Genomic DNA, 27,915 nt, shown 5'->3' on the forward strand with positions numbered 1-27,915 from the left:
CGATCTTGACTGTGCCATTGGTGCAGTTTCTGTGAAAATCGATAAGGCTGTATTGTAATTAGTTATGAAACTCTTATATCGTATGGTTAACGTTTTTCAGTTTCAGACCTTTCCACTTAGTAATTCCTGATTACTAAAATCTGCCGCGATTTACTGAACTCCAACTACAAATATTGGCGATTTAAGTATTCTTGAAACGAAAAATTCACTAAGTTTTTTTGAAAAGCCTTTTTCTCCGCGTTTCTTGCAATTTGATCACTTTTGGCGGAAAAAAATATTTTGAATTTTCGAAATTTTTCCAAGTCTCGGAAAAAAAATGTAAGTGACAAATTTTCAAAGTTTTTCTAAAAACTACTTTTTTCCGTGTTTTAAGCTATTCCGATCATTTTGAGCCGATAAAAATTTTTTCGAATTTTGCTAATTAGCTAATTGATAATTATCCAATTAACTGATTATCTGACGTAAAAATTGTTAGAACAAAAGTTTTTCTTCATGGTAATATGAACACACTCGATTGATTCGTAACCTTCTACGATGTTCACAACTAAAGATATTCGACAAACAAGAAAGGTGGTAAAAAGTGGTAAAGTGGCAAAAAGTGGCCTTAAGACAAGTGGAAAAGTTTGGAAAAGTTGGTCAGCCATAAAGGGCACCTAATGGGACTCAAAAACGTCAAAAATCCTCTGAAAGCTTTGAGTGTCAGCAGATCGATTTTTTCAGACGGATCTGTCTGTACTATGCTCTCATTCCACAATCAGTCCACTAACATGTAATGTGAACGGTCACTCAACTACGATCTCCGAGTACATTATCTGCAAGGACTTGATTCTTTGTGATGACAATTTGGATGACGTCTGCATTAACGCGGAGTTTCAATGTACGATACACAAACACAAGGTTTGCGATGGAGTTAACGACTGCTTAAACGGAAACGACGAGAAAGACTTCTTCTGCAAGGATTTGGTTCGCCAAGAGATTAACTGTGTCAGACGACTCTCATACAACAAGTCTGTTACAAAAATACCCCGACAATGGATCATGGATGGGCCAGGATGGGGTGGTGGATTGCATGAACATGATAGATGAAGATCCTAACTCGTGGTTAAGGGAGTGCGGCTGCGGAACGCAAGCGATATACTCGTTTTCTGGCAAGAGTATTAAGGATTGCAGTCTGATCGCCCAGCTTAAGTGTCCAAAATCAGACAGCAGAATAAACCTAGATCGAGTGTGCACTGGAAAATCTTATAACTGTGATTCCCAGGTATGCTTTGCGGCCCGAAAAGATTACGTGGTCATGAGTCGAGTAAAAACGAGAATAAAAAACGAGGTCGTAACATTACTTTACTGTTTACAAGGACTATACAGCCTTGAGAGCTTGGCAGGAGAATGTGCTCATGCCAGGCTTACTCATCAAAGGAGAGTTCATGGAATTGAAGATTCCTATGTCATAAATTCACAGAAATATGCCAAATCCTACATTGATTGCAGACATCTGTTTGGAGAGTATTTGGTGTATGTGTCGTGCGCCGGACACTGTTATCAACAGGACGCGTGTCCCATCAAACCTCTTACTCCTTCAAACTGTCTCAACTTCCCCAAATCAAAACTGGTTTTCTCACTGGCATGGGACGACACCTTAGCCATGGCCGTTAAAAACAGCAATGGGTTCAGCAAGGAGTATTTTGCCTGTAAGAGTGGACTTTGTATTGAGTTTGATAAAGTTTGCAACTTAGAAGATGACTGCAACGATCAATCCGACGAGGAGAACTGTATAAACAATTTCAAGTGTGAATCAGGCGAGTTTATTCCTCTTTCCAAGAAGTGTGACGGAATATTCGACTGCTACGGTTACTCTGACGAGTGTAACACTGAGTGTTACAACCAAGTAAAAATGTTCAACCACTCTTCACTACTTGTAGTTGCGTGGGTTTTTGGGATAACCGCCATTTTCTTGAACGTATTCACTCTGATAAACGGGTTGAGGGAGTACCCGAAACTAACAAAAGAGACTGCTCTGATAAACAAGTGTTTTGTCTTGATGATTACAGTAGGTGACTTGCTGCAGGGAGTCTTCCTGCTCCTCTTGGCAGTAGTGGATACCTTCTTTAACACCACCACCTGCATCACACAATTTGAATGGACCACAAGTAAACTATGCACCGGCTTGGGAATTCTCTCCACAATCGGCTCTTTAGTGTCTCTCTACTCAATGACGATCCTCAGTATCATCCGTGCTTCAACCATTGGATCCCTTGTTGCACCCGCGGACGGTTTGTCTAGGAAAAAGAAAGTATACCTAGCTACTACAGTGATAATAGTGTTTTTAAGCGCCCTTCTCTTCGCTATATTTCCAGAAATCACATTGGAGGACTATTTTGTTCAAAAACTCAACTACAATGACAATCCTCTTTATGTGGGAGCTCCAAATAAGAAAAAGCACATACAAATCTTGGAAGCATACTATGGGAGATCATCAATGCATGCAGATATGCCTTGGGAGACTATTCAGAACCTTGTGAAGGTCATGTTTGAGAATGATCATGTTGTGGGATCAAACGTTGGTTTTTACGGTGAAAATGGATTTTGTTTGTTCAGCTACTTTGTCAGAGAGAACACTCCCTACCGATGGTTCTCCATTACTGTCCTCTCTACAAATCTGTTCTGTGTGCTGATAATCGGATGTTGCTACATCATGGTTAACATGCTTGCTACCAGAATTTCAGGTGCTGCTGCTGGCAACAGGGCTTCAGAGGCTGCCAAAAGAAACCGGAAACTCCAGAGGAAAATCACCATAATAGTCATGACAGATGTCTTGACGTGGCTGCCATTCATCATGGTGTGCGTTATTAACTACACAGAGTTGATCGATACCTCAAACTGGTATTCTGTGTTCTGTATATTGTTCCTCCCGATCAATTCAATCATTAACCCAATTGGGATCTATGATGAGACAGTGTATGATTTCGGTAAACTCATTCTTAACAAGATCAAGCAGACCTTTCAGTATGATTATCTGAGTTGCTTTATAACAACTCAAGAAACGAAGCAGGAAGAGACGGAAATGAACCAAATAGACAGAACAGGGGCAAAAATGAAGAGCGAAGGCGGTCAAAATGGAGAAGAAATAGGGAAATCTCGATAGACTCTACTTATTGCTTTTGTTACTTTTGTTACTACAGATTTTGTTACTTTTCACAAATAAAAAGTTATAATTTATCAAAAAACAGCTATTTTAATTCCAATCCCGAGGAAAACTGAACTTTAGACCGATGTCTTCGTGGAGGTTGTGACTCAGACTGAACTGGCTGTGCACTCTTTTAGCAATTATTGGTTGTTCCATATAGTTTACTGGTTAGCGATAAATAATCACACTGATATTGTAAAATAACTGATACTTTATGGATAAAACTTGAATCCCGCAGTGTAGTAACTCTATAACTCTAACTGTATAACTATAAACGCAACGATCGGGTAAACTGTATTATCGATATCTTGGATTGCTCAACCATGCAGTCCAATAAAATTAAAGAAAGAACGCGAATTGTACTGTAGGCAAAAGTATCCAACTGTTAGTCCCAATTTATAAACATAACTTTTTTTAATTAATAGGCTAGCACACAAAATGTCACATGCTACTTATTCGACCCCGCTGTCAGCCGAGCAGGGGCTTTCGTTCTTCGATGGTCTTATCTTTCTTCATGTCTCTGATTTTCCAGCAGTAGATGAAGGAAAAGATGGACTGAAACGAGGGAGCGTAATGGTTCAATATAAAATTATGTGAATTATTCTCTCAATTAGAAACGATTTTTATCAAAAATAAAAATTAACTGCAGAACTTGTATAACTCATGTCTAACTAAAAACTGTAATTTTACCTGCGCAATAAAAATAAATCCTAACCCTCCAGTGGACTCTTCAAACGGGATGTAAAGAGACAAAATCCCTGCAAAAATCAAACTTTAAACCTCTAAACAACGATTACAAGACTCAGTCTGGTCGACACGAGAAGAACTTTGACTAAACATTTGATATTGATATCACAAACAGTAAAATAACCTGCAGCAAAGGAACCAATACAAGCGCCAAGTGGGAAACAAGAACAGTACACAGAGACTATCGTGTTGGATGCTGAGATGGACATCTCCCCTCCATTCCTCAACTGAAATACCCAGTCTCATATCCTTATTAACTCTGTCACTACACTAAATAAATTAAGATTGAAGTTAACAGTAAGATATTGTTTTATGTTCGCTAAAGATCAGATTCGCATAGTGTGCACTTCGACATGATTATTGGTTAACGTCGTCATGGTGACTGTTGCTATGGTTACTAGAATATATTTTACCTTGTAAACTTCAAACATGATGAGCAGTATTGGAGTGCATCCCATTGGTACAAAGAATCCCAACAGAGCCAGCACCAACATAACCTGCATTTTAGATGTTGCTACCTGAGGGAAAGTTGAAGTTCATGATATTGATAGTGAAAAGACATGTACTCTTCATTTTATTTATATTAGGGATACATTCAAAGAAATTCAAAAAGGCATAATAAAGGTCAACAGTAACACTGTTCTAACTAAGCTACGTAAGTGAAGGCTTAAACTCACATGGAATAAAGGTATAGGTCCAATGAACATGTAAAGGAAAGGCAGAATTACAGCTGAGAACATTACGAAAAAATAAGGGTTGAATCTATCGATTAACCAGCCTGAAAATGGTAAGTTACCTGACAATTTTACCTAGGAAGTTCTTATATGAATAGCAGATAAATAATAGAAGCGAATTAGAATATGGTTTAGAGTTTAGACACAATAGCGTATATCAAATAGTCCTGTCGTAAAATCCACTTGTATACAGGCAGACCGTTAGAAAACGATGACGAAGATAGTGCTGATTTTGGTTGTTGAGTGTAACCACTACACACTAACCTAAAGGAGGTGCACTTATGATAATGGTGCTGGTGTTGACGAGAAGTGCAAGTCCGGTCCATACCACCGTCTCTCCCAGAGCTCGTTCAACAAATGGAGCCAGTGTTGGGAGGTGAAAATAAAGTAGAATCTGAGAGTAAGAACGAAAATAAAGTTTCCAAGATATTGAAAGTTGAAATCTTAGTAAAATCATTAATGAGCATAAAATATTTCCTTGTGTTTGAAGAGCGAGAACAAAAAACCTGACAAGCAGCACAGTGCCAGGCAGCCATCATTATCCAGGGGTCCTTGTACACCTTCATACTGTCGTTAGTGTCAGTTTGATCGGGCAGGGTGTTAACACGTGGTATGGTGAATTCTAACAGCACACAGCAAGCGATTATAATACCTGGACCCCAGAACGCTAGACTGTGGAGGAAAGGGTGGAGTTATTTTAAGAGGAGGAGATTACTTGGTTTAAATAAGTTGGAACACTATTTTCGAGAGAATAATCAGCAATTAAAAGTACCTGTAACCTCCAGCGTCATACAGCAAACTGCCCATGAAAGGTCCGAAGGCTTGTGCCCCGTTCAAAGCAGCCTCTGCCAGGGCTGTAACAAAAGCAACTCGGGTGGGGATCATTTTGGTAAGCACTCCAAAGGAGGGAACGGAGACGAGTCCAATTGCGATGCCGGCTACCACTCGGAAGATACCGGAGAGAACAATGTAGAGTGTGTTGTTCGTGATTCTGTTGAAGAAACTGAAATTTAGATTAATTAGATATAAGTAAAAGGAAAGGACGTCTGCTTTATAATACTTATAGAAAAGAAGATTTAAGTCTTTTTGATGGTTGACTTTTCGATTCATTTAAATTGTTTACCGCTATTTTCACTAGCCTATTAATGATAAAGATAATTCCGAGAGTACCGGAACCAGTCATCAAAAGCGGCTTGTAATTGAAATTTTCCATCAGCTGGGCAGTGGGGGCACAAGAAATGAGGAACCTGAAATGATGGAAATGAAAATTGGTATTAGAACTGGACTAGGAATTATCAAATAAATCAGAGAAGACCAGAGACCAAATCATGCTGCATTTTACAGACATAGTTTATTTTTGTCATTAAACAAGTACCAATGAAGTAATATTTACCCGACTGGGACCACGCCAAGAATAACTCCGTCCCAAACCGACGACACATTTCTATCAGCGTGATAGAGAGGCAGAAATGGGGCTGGTAGAGAGTACAGCATAAACGCCAGCGCTGAAAATACGAGCGTAACTAGAGGGCTAGGGTTGGGATCAGATTAGAGGGTTAGGGTTTCGAAAAGTCGTTCAGAACCAGCTAGAGAACGGGTTAAAAAAGTCACGTGACAGTCGAGTGTAGAGTGATTAATCATCATCCGTGAAGCTCACCTAAAACAACCGTAACGACAGTGAAAGCGTATATCAACATGGGTTTGCTCAAATTGTGAGCCTTTTTTGCGGTTGCCCCAACTCCTTCCATAGTTATATCACCTGATTCAAACTAAAATGTACCTACATAAATAGTTAGTAATTAGAAATTTGGTATTATTATATTGGTCATCTGCACTTCGTAGTTACTGAAGAGGGTCGGTGGTAGAGATTTAACATTGAAAGCTCGCTGTGGACAGGGTACTACTACTAGGTATCCACTATCCTCGTCTCCTGGCCCAAGAAGGAAAAATTTAATTCAATCGAACGTGAATACTTGATCAATCTCGAATTTCCTACTGGCAGCTACCCAATCTAGTTAAAATTGACCATAATATCCGACACAATTCTATTTCAATTTGCCAAGTGCAGCCAACAATATTAATGTTTCGAGAGAATTAACACAGTTATTAAGGGAATGACTAAGGTTGTCAGCCATTTTATACCGATGGTTCATATCCCCTGTTTAGAAAATGAGACCAGATGTAACACAAGAAGAAGTGGCAAAATTAGTTAAATTAATTACAATTTACGACAAGATTAATTTGACCAAAACCCATAATCATGGGTAGAGTGAACCGCTGCCAGTGTCTCTCTTTTCCAAACAAAAGGAAATGATATTAATTTGAGGAACCGTCCGCAAATGCAAATGATGATTATGGGTTTTGGTCAAATTATATATATTAATATATATATTATACTTCACGACAATTTGTTTTTTACCTAATTTCGTATAACATGCTGGCGCGTATTTTGCGCAAATTTCTTAAAAACTTCCACATAACTATTTCTTATTCTGCTGAACTACTTTCGATGAGTCTTAAATCTTAATGCCTGGAAAACAATAAAGGGGATATAATAGTATAGGGGGTAAATAGTATTGTGAATATAACGGCAACGGTAATGCTTGCCAGCATTGTGATTGATAAATATGCGGTGTAAAATAAACAATCGTACAATTAACAACTAACGATAATTTCTTAACAACCATAACCGTATGTGTGCACATTAGTTAAAATAGTATGCACCGATCGAATGATCGATAGGAAAGTCGGTGGAAATGGAATCGAGTTTCACCATTCTTACATAACACGGCTGCTGTAAGCTCGAAATTAATATGAAATTCCATTGAAACTCTTGAAATTGATTAGAGGTCAGTTTTATAGGTTTCTCTATATAATTTAGCGATTTTGTTCGTGCTTAGTGTTAAATGTTGTTTAGAGCACAAATGTGCAGAGAAAAAAAACACAAACGGATGATGCTGAGGTCAGAAGAGTGAACAAGAAAACTAAAGTAGAATATGGAAAGGAGGAAATGAAAGGCACACCATCCAAACGGTCTCAACAAACAGTGTAACAAGTGAAGTACAAACAAGATGTTCATACCTGTGCTAGATTCTAATGCTAGATTCCAATTCCTACTCTATAAATTACTCAAGTTCAGCAATTACCAAACCACAAAATATGCGACAAATACTCGTAATAACACTATAGACATTCCCCCTGAAGTAGATCAGTCGTGAAGACTCAGAAATCTGAAATATAATCACTGACCAAGTTTCGCTAATCCGAGTGGTCTTGAAAGCTGATGAGGAATATAAATCATCGCCACTCTGGTATAAAACTTAGCCTTTGAACATAGGAGGAATTCTGGAGCGGTTTGAAAAAAGTGTAATTGAGCTGCAAATTTGGATTACTTTCTCACTCGCTTTTGGATAAGATTATCAATATTGATTTTTGGTTTTTTTATATATTTTTTTGTATTTTAAATGCTTTGATAAAAGTAAAACACGCTAGTTAGAAAATTGAATCAAAATCTGATATTTCGAACACTAACAAGCTATCAAAACAAATGAATGAAAATTAAAAATATAATTTAATCAAATGGGAATCAAAACAACACATCAGTCACATAATTGATTTAAAATTATAAGCTTGGAGTTAAACTATAACTTCAAAACTAAAAACGATTCTAATTCACCAAGTGAAAAAGTTGTTATCCGATACTGCCTAAACGAAATGTCATAACTTAATATAAAACTTATTGCAACAGAAAGCAACTTGTCGCTAAATTAATTTGTATTTTACTTAATAATTCACTTTGCCGCTCCAAACATGCCATGCAAATTGACTGAAGTTGTAATGATCGCTAAATTCTAATGACCACAGTTCAAATACTACAAAGTTGGTCATGAGCCTAGCTACTGATTACGATAAGTACCAGAGATAATAGGTAAGTTTCATATGTACTGATACTTATAGTACTTATCTAAAGTTATAATACGTACTATTACTTATAGTTCGCAACTTATGTACATCAAGCGAATTGAAGAACAATTATTTACATAAGTAGTTCACAATTCCTATAATTCTTGACGGTTGCACTGAATTCGTACTCAACTAGAACTCTCGAGTTGTACGTGATTCGTACTTAACTCTCGAGTTGTATAGTTACGTGATTCGCCACCTCACTTTACTATATATCGCACATCATTTTGGTTTCAGGAATCAAATGATAAACATGACATAAAATTCTCAATTTGAACCTCACAGTGCATTATTATCATTTGATCCGAGCAACCCGATAACTTCTCAATTACGTTTAAAATACTTTATTTAAAATACGACAAAGCACAAATACTCAAATATAAGAATCCGTTGTACTATATAGCTCATCATGTGACCTATATAGTTCATTATGTGACCTATATATTTTATCATATGACCTATATAGTTCATCACGTGACCTATATAGTTCGTCGTGTGACCTATATAGTTCGTCGTGTGACCTATATATGTCATCATGTGACCTCTAGAGTTCATCATGTGACCTCTAGAGTTGTCCATGTGACCTATATAGTTCATCATGTGACCTCTAGAGTTGTCCATGTGACCTCTAGAGTTCTTCATGTGACCTATAGAGTTGTCCGTGTGACCTATATAGTTCATCATGTGACCTTTAGAGTTCATCACTTGACCTCTACAGTTCGTCATGTGACCCAGTACGGCATGTATCATTACACTCATGTTCAGCAGTTTTCTTTCTCCTCTTTGATATCTCCCTCTTCTTTCTGTCAGAGGTCAGGTACAAGCTCCTCTCTAACCCTCCTCTGTTTCCTTCGTCATATCTGAAGAGATTTGGCATCAGCACTATATTTTAAAAACATTTTTGTAATTCACTTCAGTTTTTCTCCATAATCGGTGAATGTATTATAAATTTAAATTTTATTTATACATTGTGTTCACAAAACAATTATTAGTGTTACAAGCAGTTATTATAGTGTTTAAGTTTTCAGTTGTTATCATGAAATTCAAATTAATAAAGAGAATTTATAAAGCGAAACGATTTATTATAATTATATAGGTGCATCTGTTGCCATTTTACTGACGCCACAAAATCAACTTAAACTGGAAAAATCGTCAAAAAACGAGGTCCGAAATTTTCAAAATCGAAGACAAAATTTTCTAAGGCCTATCTTAAAATTCTGATAAAAAATGAATCTCCTAAATGGTCCTTAGAACATATCCTGAAAGTTTCAAGGTGATTGCTCAAAAAATGTAGGAGAAGATAGATTTTTAGACTCGAGTTTCTGGCGCTTCGCCTGAATTTCGAGGGTAAGGACAAAAGGAAATTATAGCATGTGCGGTATCGCGATTTATCACGTTTTTCGCGACAAATCGCGATTTTTCAGATCCTGGCCTCACGACAAATCGCGATTTTTTCAGTTCTCCGCGTCAAATTGCGCATTTTCCTTTAAATCTGAGGACCAAATTCGCGTATTTTCCTTTAAACCTGTGCGCCAAATATCACGTTTTCTATAATTAGTATATGAAACCAATCAGTATCACATCCACAACCTTCCGAATGTAGGTACGGACTTCAAAAAACCGAAAAATATATTTTCGGCTAAGAATGATCAGGGTAGCATGAAATTAAAGTATGAACAAAAGTAGTTTCCAAGAAAACTTTGAACATTGTTGACTTAGAAAATGTTCGGTCCGAGTCATTCTCGATACGTACCTCTGAAAGCAGAGCTCCCGCTTCCGAGCTCGTATTGCGAAGGGGAGGCCTGCCTTCCGAGATCGCATTACAAAGGGGAACCCTCGAGTCCAAAATCGTATATCGAACTTCGAAAACCGAAAAAAATATTTTTGGCTCATAATGATCAGGGTAACATGCATTGTCACAACATCTACAAAGCTGCCATATAGCCTGACTGACAACTTTCTCGACTGACTGACAATGTTTCTTCTTTTCCCCATTTAGAATACAAATATTAGTACATTTTAGCTTATGATTAATATTATATTTTTACCTATAGTTTACCCAGATGAAACATGTAGTACAGACAGATCCGTCTGAAAAAATCGATCTGCCGACACACAAAACTTACAAAGGATTTTTGACGTTTTTGAGTCCTAATAGATGTCCTTTATGGCTGACCAACTTTTCCAAACTTTTCCACGTGTTTTAAGGCCACTTTTTGCCACTTTACCACTTTTTACCACCTTTCTTGTTTGTCAAATATCTTTAGTTGTGAACATCGTAGAAAGTTACAGATTAATCGAGGGTGTTCATATTATCAGGAAGAAAAACTTTTGTTCAAACAATTTGTACGTCAGATAATCAGTTAATTGGATAATTATCAATTAGCTAATTAAGTAATTAGCAAAATTCTAAAAAAAATTTATTGGCTCAAAATGATCGGAATAGCTTAAAACACGGAAAAAGGTAGTTTTTAGAAAAAAAAAATTTTCAAGAATACTTAAATCACCAATATTTGTAGTTGGAGTTCAGTAAATCTCGGCAGATTTTAGTAATCAGGAATCACTAAGTGGAAAGGTCTGAAACTGAAAAACGTTAACCATACGATATAAGAGTTTCATAACTAATTACTAAATTACAATACAGCCTTATCGATATTCACAGAAACTGCACCAATGGCACAGTCAAGATCGAACCGATAGCCTGCTGTACTATCATTTTATTGATTTCAATGATGAATCAGTGGGGTTGTGCTAATCTAAACCGGCCTACCTGGATTACCAGACCTCTTCTTTTCCTTATCAATCAAACCGAGTTGTTCATATCACATTTGGTGGGTGATGTAAGTACATATCGAGCTGTATTCAATCACAATATGACACAATACGTGTATATTATATTATAGCCCTTAATGAGGTATATGAAACGCTATATAACGGGGTGTTTCTATACCGTACACTTCTCGTTTCTCCCGTGAGAGGCCCGGTATAGAGAGGTTTCACAGTTTATCACGAAAACGTCTACTTGGCCTCATGGCTCTTTGACAGCTCAAAGAAGGCAAGAAAAGACCAGAAAGCTTAAAATGTCAACTCGCTCTTTTCAATGCTCTTCGATCCGTCCCACATTAATCCCGAGATCATCATGGCCTCAAATATCCTGCGGAAAGAACCTGTATTTTTACTTCACAACGCCCGGATTTCAAATCAACATCCTCAATAACATTAACAATCCTTCTTGATCAGGATCTGTCCCGTCGTCTCTATTAGCAATTTCCAAAATATCCTGACTCGGATCTCGTGGAACATTTCACTGAATTAATAATTACCGCGACCGGTTCTTTACTTCCCCTTGCCCGACGCTCGTATTTAAATCGTACCCTTGCCCGTATGTTACCCTTGTTAATTTAACTATTAGCCGACCCTGACATATGGGGGTGATTTGAGGTATCCCGCATAGCAAATGAAGCGGTATGCAGTACAATACAAAACAAGTCACAGTAGATGTTGGAAGGTGTATTTTCACTTGCTTCCTGGACCTGGCTGTTCCTTAGTTTCCCTGGTCTTTTCTTGCCTTCTTTGAGCTGTAAAAGAGCCATGAGGCCAAGTAGACATTTTCGTGATAAACTGTAAAACCTCTCTATACTGGGTTTCTCGCGGTATAAAGCGTTTGATAAACCTTATTAAGGGCCATAATATAATATACACGTATTGTGTCATATTGTGATTGAATACAGCTCGATATGTACTTACATCACCCACCAAATGCGATATGAACAACTCGGTTTGATTGTTGAGGAAAAGAAGAGGTCTGGTAATCCAGGTAGACCGGTTTAGATTAGCACAACCCCACTGATTCATCATTGAAATCAATAAAATGATAGTACAGCAGGCTATCGGTTCGATCTTGACTGTGCCATTGGTGCAGTTTCTGTGAATATCGATAAGGCTGTATTGTAATTTAGTAATTAGTTATGAAACTCTTATATCGTATGGTTAACGTTTTTCAGTTTCAGACCTTTCCACTTAGTGATTCCTGATTACTAAAATCTGCCGAGATTTACTGAACTCCAACTACAAATATTGGTGATTTAAGTATTCTTGAAAAGAAAATTTCACTAAGTTTTTTTGAAAAGCATTTTTCTCCGCGTTTCATGCAATTTGATCACTTTTGGAGGAAAAAAATATTTTGAATTTTCGAAATTTTTTCTAAAAACTACCTTTTTCCGTGTTTTAAGCTATTCCGATCATTTTGAGCCAATAATTTTTTTTTAGAATTTTGCTAATTACTTAATTAGCTAATTGATAATTATCCAATTAACAGATTATCTGACGTACAAATTGTTTGAAACAAAGTTTTTCTTCCTGATAATATGAACACCCTCGATTAATCTGTAACTTTCTACGATGTTCACAACTAAAGATATTTGACAAACAAGAAAGGTGGTAAAAAGTGGTAAAGTGGCAAAAAGTGGCCTTAAAACACGTGGAAAAGTTTGGAAAAGTTGGTCAGCCATAAAGGACATCTATTAGGACTCAAAAACGTCAAAAATCCTTTGTAAGTTTTGTGTGTCGGCAGATCGATTTTTTCAGACGGATCTGTCTGTACTAATGAACGAAAGTAGTTTCCAAGAAAACTTTTTTCCCCAAACATTTTTAGAAACCTAAATTAAAAAGTTGGCCCTTTTTGGCCCCTTGCCCAGATTTCATGGGGGGCGATGGCCCCCCCCCCCCTGCCCCCCGCTTCCTACACCCCTGCCGTACCCCCCAGTGGCGTAACGTTGCCTGTTGGCGCCCCCCTGCCGAAAAAAGCGCCCCCCTGTTGGCGCCCCCTCCCCTTTTGGTGCCCCTCCCTAAAATTGAACAAATTAGGTGATTTTAATGAATACGCCGGTAAAATCTCTAAAAAAGTGTGTATCTAGAGCAAAACGCGCAGTTTTGCTAGTACTTTAGTTAAGTTTTCGAAATTGTCCCACATTCAAACGACGATTTGGCGCCCCCCTAAGACGGCGCCCCCCTGCACAGCGGGGTCAGCAGGGCCTTTCGTTACGCCACTGGTACCCCCTGCCACCTTAATCTAGCATGTTCAGAAGTTCTGACCATTTGTTAACTATTATAGCTGCCCAATTAGCATTCCTTAGTCTAATATATAGTAGATTATTATAGGTCGATCTAACAATTATGATACAACATTGGTATAAGGGCACGGATCAAGCGGTTATAAGACAGTATTTCGTCAATTTTGTCACACTCAGAATATGGTACCTCTTTTTTACTGTGAGGTGTCCTCAAAACCCTTTCAACTCATTATTTTATGGTTCTTCTACCGATCATAGCCATAAAATATGTTGTTCTGAAAAGTTAGCTAATACAGGCACTTGGTTATTGGGAAAGGAGGTAAATTCTGTCACATCATATTATGGAATTTGAAATTTTCGGTGAATTGCCGAAATCATTTATATCTGATTTTGGTTTGAAAGGCGGGAAAACTCTATATAAGGCCGATACAGTTGATTTTATACGAAAAAAATTATACGAAATCGTTAATAGGTTAAATTTCGAAACAATGATAACCAATTAACCATTAGGAAGGTTTATAAAACCAAAACATATCCAAATAATTTTTGAACAAAGCTTATCTGACGTTCATAAGGCTAAATAACAACCAAACATTTTCAAGTTCCAACTCCACCGGGAAAGTCGATCACATGCCACGCCCATGTTTTTCACTGATTTTTAACAGGTAAAAATTTCTAAATCGTCAATTTAGACATGAAGGAGCATGGTTGGAGCTCTAACCCTGCCGTTTTCTGACAAAAGTGCTTAAGTAACATTTTGGAAATTTCGGGTTTTTTTGTCTAACTTTTGTTTTTGGGTCAAGAACTATCCCTGAGGACCATTGGATACATTCGCCGACCCCCCGAAACCCCCTTTTTGGAACCCCCTAAAATGCAAAAAATGGTCATTTTTCTGAGAAAAGTGCTTAAGTAACATTTTGGAAAACGGGTGCCGTTTATTTCAAAAATGGTGCCATTTCGGGAATTGAAAATGGTGGCATTGTTTTCTACGTCAAAAACTGGACTAGTGACGGCAATTTAGTGATCGTGGGTCTTTTGGCCTGGGAAAAAACAATTTATGTCACTTAAGCACTTTTGTGAAAACGGGCTCGTTTTCTCACAAAAGTGCTTAAGTGCCATTATACGTTTAATTAAATGTTGATTCTGCCAACTGAAACTATATAATCGGTACTAACAAATGTAAATTTTCACGGCGGATTGATTGGTGATGGTCATAAACTTCAGAAACGCTAGCTTCGCCGTCAAAATTGCCGATTTGTCAATGCAGAACGTTTCAAAATATACGTCATAATTTGCTTTAAAATTTGTTATTCTCTTATAAGTTGAGACTGGAGGGATTATCGACAGGCAAGGGAACATTACCAAAGAGATAGAAGCGATTTGCCTCACTGCTCCTTCTCTGTTGATATGGAGAAAGTTCTTTTACTACCACACATGCCGGAGTACAAGGAGGCGATTTTTACAAGACGCCTTGTCACATTTAACGAGACCTTCGCGAGGCTGGGGTCAGACGGAGCTCCTTTAGCGATTCTTTGGAATGAGTCAATCGCAGGAAGGAAAGATGAGAATGTGTCCTCGACTTGGATAAAGGCAATAAAACATTTTGCCGCAGGCAAGATTGGTGGTAGCAGGGAGATCATTTTTTTGGGCAGACAATTGTTCTGTTCAAAACAAGTGTTGGACTTTATTTACTGCCCTATGTTCAATTATCAACAGCCCAGATGTTGACCTGGACAAGATAACGGTCAAGTATCTTGAGCCAGGGCACACCTTTATGAGTGCATACTCATTCCACCATAAAGTGGAGTTGTCCATTAAACAATCAGGTCAACTTCATGATTATAAGGACTTTGTTCAGGCAGTTGAACAGGTGGGTACTGCGATAAGCATGAACTGCACAGACTTTGAATCGTGGCCAAGGTCCTACGGAAGGTCATTAACACAAGCAACCGTTGTAAAACTGAGAGACCTCTCTTAAAACTACAATAACATAAACCCGCCACGCAAAGGGTTTATATAACAGATCATCCCGCGCTAGCGGGATGATCTGATAAACACATACGAGTGCGCGCAGCGCACGAGTTTTGTGTTAATATGTAATCCCGAAGCGCCAGCTGAGGGATTACATTTATTTAGCCCTGAGCGTGAAGTGTTTATGGATTATAATTATCTCCGGCGATTTCGACAAGGGATTTATACTTTAGAAGAGAGTGATAAAATTTCATGACTTAACAGTAACTTACCAGATTGGATGTCCACCAAGGATAATAGGAGATTTGTGAGGGTGATTGAAGAGCGGGAGGGTTGAGTTCTTTGATGTGACATCTGGGTGAGAGTAGCGGAGATAAAGCAGAAGACAGTAAGCCAGGGTGTTGGTTTTTCCTAAAGGGTCGTAATGAGTGACTATTTTTTTCTGCTTGTTGATGTTTTGGAGTCCTGGTTGCTTGTTTTTACTCCTCCTTTCTGTGTAGGTAATCTTGTGGGAGTTACTGGTTGTTTGTATCGTGATGGAGTCGCTCCTCATCTGATAAAGTTCATCTCCACCTCTTATAGCGAAAGTTTTGGTCATTAGATAAATGAGAGTGAAGAGCAGTTTGTTTCCTGTCTCTACACCGAAAGCTTTTCTCCATATAATAGTAGCTTCTCATCCGATTCTGTGATGATGTCTGCTTTTTTCACTGTAGTATCCTCCTCAGATTGTTTTGTTTTACAGTATCCATCGAGAACATTACGGAAATGAGCAAACCGCGCCGTTTCGTTGTGAAAAGGTCCAAATCTTCGTCCCAATCCCTCAATCTTCGGTTTAAAGCGGTAAAGACAGAATACATAGTCTTCATCTTCAAGTCAAATCCAACAGAAACAAGAAAGCACTCTAAAATGTAGTTGAGTCGTTGAACAGGAATTTGGTCAAAGTCATTGAAGTCACGAGCAAATCTGGATGACATGACTGAAGCCAAGAATTAAATTTGTTTAGAGCCCAGTTGTTGACTCTAACTGTACTGTCCGGAACACGATTGGAAAGCAGTTCATCAATCTGAATGTCAAACCGATCTGTCATAGTGGAGCAATAGCTTGAACGTTAGCAGGAACAAGAGCTGGAAGGAGAGCAAGCAAAACAATACTATTTTTAGGGCACGGACAAGGGTAGCTGGCTAGTCGCCAACTTCTCACGCCACGCGTTGGAGAAATTCCAAGAATTAGCTGCTTTGGCAACGTTCCCAGGAATTTGCGTGTAAAAGAAGTGGACGGTTACGATGTTTCATATCACGTGGTGCGCTTTCGTGTCACGTGGTATAGACTCGGCGTATGCTATTGGTGGCACGTGGTACGCACGTGACGCGCCCACGTGATCGCGCGTCTAACTGTTCTACTATTATCGAGTTCTAATCAGCAGTATCATTGATTATTGTAAGTCGGAGAATTGAATGATAAACATCAGTTACGACTAAAAAGCGGGCCGGGTTTATACAAATTTCCGGGGCGGGATGATATCACCTTGAGATGTTTATCTAACAGCGGGCCGGGCTGAGTGATAATATGATCCCGCGTCGAAATCCCGGAGATATTTATAAGATGTTTAAGTTGTAAGTTTCCAGCGTGGGTTTGTAGAAATGGAATGGAAAACAAATCATGACGAGGTTTCCTTTCATTTCACTCCATTTCTCAGACAAAAAGACGAGAGACTCATTTCCATAGGTTGCAAAATAGCTTTCACCCAGGAAGAGCCCCGGGGGATCTCTACTCCCAAAAAACAAGACATTATACGTAAACTGTGCAGGCTTATGGCCCCGAGTAGTAGGGTATTCTGGATGAACTTGCCTGATAGTACTGCAGATATAACAGATCTTAATCGAGTGTTTGACTAAAAATCATCTATTTCTTGTATTATTTACCATTTATTTATGTACAGTATTACTTACAATTATGTACAGTATTACTTACAATTATATCGCGTTACGATATCAATAATTCGCAAATCATTGGTCTTTATGAAGAAAGCCTCATCTGAGTTCTTAATTTAATTTCTAAAGAAAGAAACTTATTTATTATTATCCCGTACTTTCACCAATCAACTCTTCGTTGAAATGCTGGTAGAATTCTGACTATTTTTTAATCCGCTGGGGAGAAGGGATTGTTTTCGTGTTCTTAAACTACCACCAATCAATTTGTCGTAAAATTTTAGGTCAGAATGATCGCAGATAAAGTCTCCACTAATGTGGCTGTACTTAAGCACTTTTCTCAGAAAACGAAATTTTCAAATTTTCTATTTCAGCGCGTCCCCTTTTTACAACCAATGTTTCATCACAACAGTTTAAGGCTAATTTTTCGTTTTACTTTCGATGACCAATGGTTTCAACGGGTCATTTTCATCAGAACATGTAGTATTTGCCGATGTGACTGTACTTAAGCACTTTTCTAAGAAATTAAAACTATAATTTGTGATTTTGAGGCACTTTCCGAGAAGTTAGGATGATGAAACCTTGTCAGAAGTCTCAAAAGTCGACAAAGTACCTTAGAAACATAGTGGGTGCAGTTTAAATTGGACAGTAGCTAGCCCAGAGCAATTACAGAATTGAAATCTTTAAAGGATGGTGTGTGACTGTAACGGGTCCGCATGACTGTTAAAGTCAGTACGTTTAACGCCTCGAGGAAGATCGCAGGATTCCTAGTCTACGCTACTCTTTTCATCATTGCTACGACACTCAATTTTGGGACATGGAATGTTTGCGGTCTATCGACCACATACAGGCAACACTTCGTTGCAGAGGACATTGACAGATATAACTTAGACATTTTAGCACTTCAGGAGACCAAGACACGTGAATACTTGGAAACAACACTCCCTGGACATCATCGATTGTTTTTGTTTGATCAGAGACACGATAGACACGGTGGACTTGGGTTTATTGTTAACAAGCGTTTTTTGGCATGTATAGTATCGCATCATCAGATCAGTGACAGAGTTGTTTATATGGACTTTAAATTAAGTGCTAAAAGGGTGGATCAACCACCTTGTCATATCAGAATTGTTAATTGTTACAGCCCTACGAATCCCAAGTCAGTTCAGAATCCCCGATTAGCAACCCAATTTTACGATGAGCTACTCGAGGCTATTAGTGTTCCTGCTAGATTTGAAGTATGGATGTTAGGCGACTTTAATGCCAAACTTGGCAAAAGAAGCCCTGTTGATGTAGAAAATGGTTTACATGTGAATATTGGTAGACATGGTGTTGGGAGGAGGAATGAAAACGGTGAAAGGTTGCTACACTTTCTCACTGCTAATGGCCTGTTTGCTGCCAACACTTCATTCTCCCATAGCAGCAGACACATTACCACACGGACTGGTTGGATTCGGGATCGAGCAACCAGGAAAAGTAAACCTTATTTCCAACAGATTGACTTCATACTCTGCAAGTCCAGAAGCAAGGCACTGCTAACTGATGCCAGGTCATATGCAGGTACAAAGCACCGCAGTGACCACAAACTTGTTGTTGCCAAGGCAGATTTTTCGCAGCGCTTCAAGTTGTACAAGGAGAGCAGAGCATTTCAAAAGACTTATAACACAACAACCTTGATTGGAAGCAAACAAGCTCAACAACAATATCAGCAAGAACTTCGTCAGAAACTTGAGCAAACTGTATCAGATCCTGACTTTACCTCCAACAACACGGAACAGCAATTTGATATGCTTTTTGGTGAAGTTAAAGAAGCTGCTGTTTCCACTGTGGGTTTTCGCGAGCCACAGCGAAAGAGGAATCATTCCTCTGACAGTCAAGTTGTTAGCATGTCTGAAGAAAGGAAACAACTTTTACAACAACTGAACAACAACGAATACAGAGACAGGACAGCTCTCAGAGCTAAAATTAACAGGCTCTCAAACGACATTACTAAACGGTTGAAAACATTGAGAGTTGAGTTAGCAAACAGCCTAGCTGACTCTATAGCCACCATAGACGAAGGACGGAGAATGTTTGAAGCTGCTCGTCAACTATCAGGCAAACAGAAAACGGGTGCAGGCTCAGTGTCTGTTTTCAACACTGACAACCAACTGGTAGATAATGAACGAGACAAGGCTGAAATCATTCGCCAGTATTTCGAAGAACACTACACTGGACCTGACAGTGAACCACCACTAGAACCGTTCACAGGTAACCCTAGGCCCCTTCAAAACCCCATTACAGCGTTTGAAGTTGAGCTTGCGGCCAAGAAACTCAAGAACGGTAAAGCTGTTGGACCAGATGGGATCCCAAACGAATTTCTTAAACACTCTCCTGAAATCTTTTTTTCCACATTTGCACAACTTACTAATCGATCCTTTGAGCTCCATGAACATGTACCTTCCAAAGGCAAGCATCTCAGTACACTGGTCCTTGGCAGAATGCCTATAAACCTGGCCATAGTTGTGCAAATATCGTTTGGACCCAGCGAATACTAGTGTCAGTTGTCAAGGAAAAACGCTGGTCTCTTCATAAGATGGGCATTGACATGTCCTCTGCTTTTGATACCATAAAGAGGTCGGTACTACTTGACATTTTAGCTGATGCTGGTTGTAGTGAGGACGACATTCGACTGGTAAGGTATTTGCTCGCAAATACTAAACTTAAGATCAAAGTGAACTCAACAATATCGGGAGAGTTTATTGTCACGATTGGAGCTTTTCAAGGCGACAGTTTGTCTGGAAACTTGTTCACTGTATATCTGGCAGCAGCACTTTACCACCTGCGTGCTGTTATGTCCTATCTAAGACCTAACCCTCCCATAGCTGAGAATCTGTTACCCCTCGAGTGGGAGTACGCAGATGATGTTGATTTTACTGATGAGGATAAAAGCAATTTGGAGTCTTTGTTGCCAATATGTAAAGAGATATTGGAAGAGTGGAATCTTTTTGTCAATGAGTCAAAAACCGAGTTCACCCACTTCTATCTGGCCGGCAAGAACGAGGTTGATAACAAAGGAGAGACACTCAGAGGTAGAGAACCTTGGAGGTCATCTATCTCTTTAGGCTCTAAGTTGTGTAGCATCGAAGATGTCAAGAGACGATGTATACTTGCTAACATTGCTTTTCAGAACTACAAAAAAGTCTGGGAACAAGGTAGACGTATACCCTTGACGTATACCCTCCCTCCGCAACCTCCTCACCAAAACGAAGACCACACCCCCTACTCACCTCACCCCCAACACCATCTACGAAATTTCCTGCTCACAGTGCCCCTCCAAATACGCCGGACAGACCTACAGACCCTTGGTCCACCGCATGAAAGAACACGAACGATGTTACAGACTCAACAACGCCATCGACGAATCCACAGACAGAATCAAATCAGCCCCTGCACATCATGCCCTGACCACCGGCCACACCATCTCCTGGAACAACATCGAAGTCCTCAAATCCCTCACCTCACGCTCCCAACTTGACCTCACAGAACACGCAGCTATACAAATACGACAACCAGCTATGAACAGAACAGACCGCGCACCCAAATGTAGTTCCCTCTGGGACCCCATTCTTCCTAAAATTGCCAAATCCTTAAAGTCCAGACCATCTGGCATTTCCTTCTCAACCTCAACAGAAGACTAAAATTTTTATTGACATTGTACTGTAATTTTCACTTTCCCACCCACACCTCCCCCACCCTCCATCCCTGACACCACTCAATCACATATAAGCATTGTCCACCACATCACATTCAGCTGACGACGATTAACACATGTTTATTGAAAGCTTCTACAAGTTAAATCATCGTATCTCTTATATGTTTTTAACCCAACTCCACTCGGTATACCCTTGAAGATTCGACTCAAGATATATGAAGCACAAGTTGTTTCAATACTGATGTATAATTGCAACAGTTGGGCAACATCTAAACAACTCCTTCAAAAACTTGATGTCTGCCATAGGAATCATCTCCGTACGATCATCGGCATGACCTACCCTAATGTCATACGAAATGTGACTCTATACAAACGCTGCGAAGTTGTTCCACTAAGTGAGCGTGTTGCTCGTGCACGGTGGAGAATGCTCGGTCACATCCTCCGCAGTGATAATAACTCACCTGCCCAGCTTGCCTTACATTTTGCTGTAGAGAGTCAGAGTTTGATGAGAGGTAGAGTCGGACGACACCAGTCAAACTTGTTAAAAACTATTTTGAACGATTTAAGTGACAGAACCTTAGACTTGTAAATACAGACGATTTATACCATTTAAGACTTTTTGCAACAGATAGAAAAGCATGGAGAGAGTTAAGCATGATTTAGTTTATTCTGTGTTATTTTTCTCTTGGTGACTTATCAGGTCATCAAGATGTTCTTTATGTTCTATTTTTGATTTGAATAAAGTTATATAATAATAATAATAAAGTCAATTTGCACAAAATGAACCTTGTGTTACTTAAGCACTTTTGTCAGAAAACGGCAGAACCTACCTAATAACCATACCTTGATAAGAATTCAATATTCTTCCAGAAATTATGGGTAGGTTATTATTCAGCAAATTGGAACTCAAGTTTAAAAATGTTGAGGCTAATTTTGCTAAGATACCGAAATGTGACACAATTCACTTTTCCTGCCCCAACAGTAAAAATTCAATGTGACAAAAATTGGCATGATTTTCTATATAAATATTTCCTGTATAAATCAATTCAAACTATAATCAGAACAGCTCTTGATGTGAAAGAAAATGTATCTAACTTTTACAATAACTTATGTGACGAAATTTACATTTCTTGCCCCTGCCCCCTATTTTGAAGAATCAGATTAAAGGACCAGTTAACTGAAAAATTTGTAGTCTCCAATTTGGCTTAGATTTAAATCAGCTGTGACAAACTGGTAAAGAATCGTATCGCCGAAAGAACCAACTCTCTAGCGTACTTGTAACGCGTGTTATTGCAATAATAAGCTGTGGCCTCGTGACGTCATAAAGTCCCTCAGTGCGCGCTTGCATAGCGTAATTTACATTACAAATGTTTATCATCGTCAATAAAACACGTGTAACTCACTCGAATTTTAGAATTATGACTATTATCCTAGTTCTCCAAAATCCTTATAGTTTTGGCTATCATCCTAACTAAAGGAATAGCTGATTTGATGTACAGTGCTCACGTCATGATTTTAAACAGTGATATAGGTTCTTGAACAGTGGCGGGTGAATGTACGGTTAGAAAGTTTCTGATATTACAGTTCTTATAAATCAAGAGGCTTGCATATAATGAACATATGTGATAATTTTGGATTGTTTTCATTGCTTAATTACACAAGCAGGGAGACTGTACCGATTATTTTTCCCCAGTCCATGAAAATCTAACGAATTTAGAAAGGATCTAGATAAGTAGGAGTTTGTTCAATTCCGAGAGCAATTATAGTTATAGCATAGCGAAATTTCTAACATTAATCCGCATGTGTCAGCCAGTACAGGAGACAATAAGTCTGGATACTTTACGGCCGTTCCTCTGGGACTATTAGCAGAAGTAGCTTCTATCAGAACAGTGCCGTGGGAACAGAATTCCCGCCAAAATACCCGGTCTACCAAATAGTAATACTGATGGGATCGGAGTGTACAGTGTGCGGTGTGTTTTGAATTAGACTTACGGCTTACCTAGTTGTTATCCTAATTGCATTATCATCGGTACATAACATAAATAAACTACTGGTAAGTTTAAATACCAAGTGCAAACGTGTTCAGTCAATCGACCCTCGAACAACTATAGAATTTCCAAGACCCTATTATTCTCTGGCCATATATTACGGCACGATCGATTGTTAGGTGGCTAAACGACCAACGTTAATCGATACAATTCTAAAACTATGAGCTAGCACTTTAATCTAAAAATACACTTTTTATATTACTCCTGATTTTTACATTTCACGTAAAACATTGTCGCCACAGGTTGATCATGGACACTAACAGCTTGATTTGAGATAAATGACTAATGAGTTTCTCTAAAGTTAACTCTAAAGTTGTGTAGTCCAGTCATTTATGGACATTTATGGAAATGAACCTGCAAATATTCAAATACTCACGAAACTTTGCACAGACCTTCCCGAAGGTATGAATAAACGATTTTCGTTTGGAGACATTTTTTGACCGTGGAGAAAACCCAGGAGGGCCACGCCCATATTGACCCAATAACGTAACCGACCCCTTGCTTCTGAAGGTCGTAGAGACTTCAAAATAGGCTTGAACGAAGCCGCATATGCATGTTTATATAGGAGTTATTGAGCAACACATGGCCTAAAATCCTTGCTTTTCGATAAATTCGCCAAAAACCATTTTGGGCGTGGTGCTGAGCCCATTTTCGATAGGATCGTGATATAGTCTTTAGAGAGGGTGCAAAAGAACCGCAATTAGCATATTAATATATGACTTACGAACAAACATATGCCTTAAAGTGCTTACTTTTTCATTTATTGGCGAAAAACTGATTTTCGGTTCCAGAAATCATGCAAAACTATGGATATCTAATAAATTGGGCTATGAAGGCCCTAAAGGTTTTTGAATGTGTGCAAATTGTGCAGAATGGCCATGTTTATATACAACTTATGAAGCAACATGTACCCTAAATTACTTACTTTTCGAGTTATTCGGGGAAAAACATTGTATTATGTCCATTTTCTACCTGTAAAATACAGTCTCACGAGCTCTTCTGCGCGCGCAAGGGACTTTATGACGTCATCGCCAAAATAATACAAACGCTATTTACACGCGTTAGAGAGCAGTTAGAGATTTAGGAATTTCGACACGTTGCTTAGTTTGCTATTTGTCACAATCTGTCAAAATATGAGGACAACTTTTTTTTCAGTTAACTGGTCCTTTAAAATATAATGTTACCTCACCATCATACGGCAACTTGGTCGTTTAGCTCCGGACAGTCTATGCAACGTCTATGCAACGTCCATGCAACAACAAAAGAACCGTCTATGCAACGTCTATGCAACGTCCCTGCACAATGAACACTCTATGCACACTCCCTGCACGGTCAGTCTATGCAACATCTACGCAACGTCTATGCAACGTCTCTGCAACGTCCCTGCACAGTACCATATGAACACCGGCTACTAGCCGGCTACTAGCCGGCTACTAGCCGGCTAGTAGCCACTTTTGTAATAACAGTTCCTCAACTTCACATTACCAACCGGCTACTAACCGGCACTTGAAAAGTGGTCACTAGCCGGCTACTAACCGGCTACTAGCCGGCTAGTGACCACCAAGTGGCTACTAACCGGCTACTAACCGGTCACTAGCCGGCTATTAGCCGAGCTCTAAAGCAGACCTACTAGTAGCCGGTTCCAAACCGGCTACTAGCCGGCACTTAGAAAGCGGTCACTAGCCGGCTACTAACCGGTTAGTAGCCGGTTAGTAGCCACTTGGTGGTTACTAGCCGGTTAGTAGCCGGTTAGTAGCCGGCTAGTAGCCGGTTTAGAACCGGCTACTAGTAGGTCTGCTTTAGAGCTCGGCTAATAGCCGGCTAGTGACCGCTTAGTAGCCGGTTAGTAGCCACTTGGTGGTCACTAGCCGGCTAGTAGCCGGTTAGTAGCCGGCTAGTGACCACTTTTCAAGTGCCGGTTAGTAGCCGGTTGTTAATGTGAAGTTGAGGAGCTGTTATTACAAAAGTGGCTACTAGCCGGCTAGTAGCCGGCTAGTAGCCGGTGTTCATATGGTACTGTGCAGGGACGTTGCATAGACGTTGCATAGACGTTGCATAGACTGACCGTGCAGGGAGTGTGCATAGAGTGTTCATTGTGCAGGGACGTTGCATAGACGTTGCATAGACGGTTCTTTTGTTGTTGCACGGACGTTGCATAGACGTTGCATAGACTGTCCGGAGCTAAACGACCAACTTCCCCCATCATACCTATGACGATAAATTAGTTATTTTGCCGACAAGGAGCAATTAATAGAGTTATAATTTGTTTTGTGACAAAATTGACATATTTTTACCATGTTGAGATGGTACATATAATTGTGCCAATGTTAACAAATTACTGCCACATAATAATTAATGTGACCAGTGAGCGGTGCGTGGTTGAAATAGTGTTGTTTGATCCATAGTGCTTAAGCTGGTAGTGGTATATCAATATTTGCCCAATTTTACACATGTTGAGATCAGAAATAACTATAAAATCGATTTGGAGAGAATTTTGATAGAGACCCCCCGGCCCCCTTAATGTACTTCAAGTTTTACAACTGTGACAGAAAGTTACAATTGTCAGTATTTTATAGAAGTAAAGAAAATCTGGTAGATCTTGCTCTCCTCTTTTAGAAAACGTCACAAAATCAATCCATAATCGAACCCCACACCGAAACAAGGTTCCGGTAAAGCAGCAGTCACAGTTTAAATTTATTGGTGATCTCCATCGTACCTAGAATGGGATGTGTAACTTGAATTTAAACGATCCACAGTTTTTACTTGCCAGAGCTTAGAGTTGATATCATATTTGATGATGAATCAATAATTTCGAATTATGTTGTACGTTTAGTTACATCTGATTGAAAGAGAAACAGAAAAACGAGGCGAATTGAATAATAATCTAGATATTTTGAAAAAATTTAAATTCCCGCAATCAGGAAGCTTTTCTCTCCGCAGGTGACGGTGAGTAGCTATAGGAGTCACTATGATGCAGTAACTGATGTGATTAGGGCATATTAATACAAAAGTCAGCCTCCTTTATCAAACTAATTATACAAGCCCTCTTAGAAACTCCTTTCGCTCTATTTCTTTTCTTGCATTGACCCTCATATATCTCATCGAGGCACCATTTCAAGTCTCCGCACCAACCTTTTCTCTTGCATTTTCTGAAATTATCCTCGCACTTCTGTTTCTCGCATTTTGCTGCTGCGACATTCAAAGTTTCAATCAATTTTTCATCAGCGCTTGGATCCTCATCTAAAGTACCCCAACCAGAATCGTCGTCTTCTTCGAATTCAGACTGCACCAGGAAGACGAGAGAGGAGACAAGGAGGATTAGTGTCAGAGTGCGCTTCATCGCCAAGTTGTAGAGAAGTGTAGACTGTAGAGTGCTGAGTTGAGGAAGAGTGAGGGCGTAGAGTCCAGTATCCAGGAGGAGTAGCAGAAAAGTGAGTGGAGTGTCTAGGTTGGGTGGGAATACACCTCAGGTCGCGAACTAAACAGTAAACAGACACTTCCCTGGGAGGTGTAAACAACTCTCTGGGAGTTGTAAACAATAAAAAGTAGTTCAGGTAACTCTAGGATAGCTGTCTTATTTTATTTCTTGTTAAACTACTACAAGTTTATGCACTAACCTCGGTGTTTTATTTTTGCTCCGATGGGAATGATCAATGTTTATGGGTTAAACGTTAGCCACGGACGGGTAGCTAAGTTGAGTAAACAATAGTTACCAGGGTGCTGCGTTGGTCACGTGTTAAAAGGTTTGACAATAAGCATGGCTTTATGTTACCATAGTAACAGTGTTATCAACAGGTAGCAATACACTAAAACATGGACCATGTCTTTAAATTCCCCACCACAAGTCTAGCTTAAAACTAACAATAGTAAGATAATATAATACAAGTTATAAAATAATATAGATATTATTTGATATGATGGATCTGACCTGTACATTTGTCCCATTACAGCGCTTTTAACGACTGGGGGGAGAAGTGTAGAATCTGTGTTCAGTACTGATACCTGTATTGTTTCTATATACTATGGTTATTGTTACTATTATATATGGTTGAAACTCTATCATGAAAAAGCAATCTTAATTTCATATTTTCATGATACATAATTTTAATAAATTAGTATTTACTAGATATCTTTATAACTATAAGAATAAGATGAACATATCCTTATGTACTTGTTACATCCACACTACACTATCATATTTATCATTGAAAATTGGTGAGTTAAATGATAAGTTGTGACGACATGACACATGTAAAAACTCAAGGAGTGCAAGAAAGTCTACACAGTTAGTTAACCTAACCATAGTTATGCAGTTTAACCATGCCAATAAAATAACACAGCATCAAATTAATAACCCAAATACCTGAATATTCTCCAACACATCTACAATCTCATCCCTGTCAAAGTTGAGATGAGCCCCGATCAGTCTCATCTTATCCTCTCTGGCAAGTGAGGGTTTGAACAGCAGTGTGTACAAGTAGTCCTCCTCGTGTAGCAGTCTGTGTATGATGCGTATTTCGTCTATCTGTCCTGTAGAGTTTATATCGTCACCATGGTGATACCAAGTCGTAACC

At 39.1% G+C, this 27,915-nt stretch overlaps 2 protein-coding genes across 2 annotated transcripts in view; both read right to left on the bottom strand.

The window, feature by feature from the left end:
• Nucleotides 1-3,379: 3,379 nt before the first annotated feature.
• On the bottom strand, nucleotides 3,380-6,449 carry LOC134814193 (MFS-type transporter SLC18B1-like). The gene is made up of 11 exons (XM_063822250.1): nucleotides 6,323-6,449; nucleotides 6,059-6,170; nucleotides 5,805-5,912; nucleotides 5,438-5,668; nucleotides 5,172-5,337; nucleotides 4,930-5,059; nucleotides 4,609-4,709; nucleotides 4,345-4,449; nucleotides 4,056-4,158; nucleotides 3,875-3,942; nucleotides 3,380-3,739 (listed from the first exon to the last, which is right to left on the bottom strand). The coding sequence occupies exons 1-11, from the start codon at nucleotides 6,411-6,413 to the stop codon at nucleotides 3,653-3,655; spliced, it is 1,302 nt and encodes a 433-aa protein (XP_063678320.1). The 5' UTR covers nucleotides 6,414-6,449; the 3' UTR covers nucleotides 3,380-3,652.
• A 1,711-nt stretch (nucleotides 6,450-8,160) lies between these two features.
• LOC134814014 (cartilage oligomeric matrix protein-like) overlaps nucleotides 8,161-27,915 on the bottom strand; it is a 61,982-nt gene continuing 42,227 nt past the window's right edge. Inside the window, exons 23-25 of the mRNA XM_063821976.1 lie at nucleotides 27,705-27,871; nucleotides 27,270-27,343; nucleotides 8,161-9,488 (exon numbers count right to left, since the gene is read on the bottom strand). Of these exons, the coding sequence (XP_063678046.1) occupies nucleotides 9,341-9,488; nucleotides 27,270-27,343; nucleotides 27,705-27,871 (389 nt within the window). The 3' untranslated portion in view covers nucleotides 8,161-9,340. The remainder of the gene's footprint in view (nucleotides 9,489-27,269; nucleotides 27,344-27,704; nucleotides 27,872-27,915) is intronic.

Source organism: Bolinopsis microptera, chromosome 4 (genome assembly GCF_026151205.1).
Source record: "Bolinopsis microptera isolate Bmic1 chromosome 4, MBARI_Bmic_1.0, whole genome shotgun sequence".
Taxonomy (NCBI): Eukaryota; Metazoa; Ctenophora; class Tentaculata; order Lobata; family Bolinopsidae; genus Bolinopsis; species Bolinopsis microptera.

Coding starts and splice junctions, on each gene's coding strand:
- LOC134814193 (XM_063822250.1), bottom strand. CDS start 6,413: ATGGAAGGAGTTGGGGCAACCGCAAAAAAGGCTCACAATTTGAGCAAA. Junction 5,913..6,058: donor CTTGGCGTGGTCCCAGTCGG/GTAAATATTACT, acceptor CCATCATTTCAG/GTTCCTCATTTCTTGTGCCC. Junction 4,159..4,344: donor TCATGTTTGAAGTTTACAAG/GTAAAATATATT, acceptor TGGGTATTTCAG/TTGAGGAATGGAGGGGAGAT.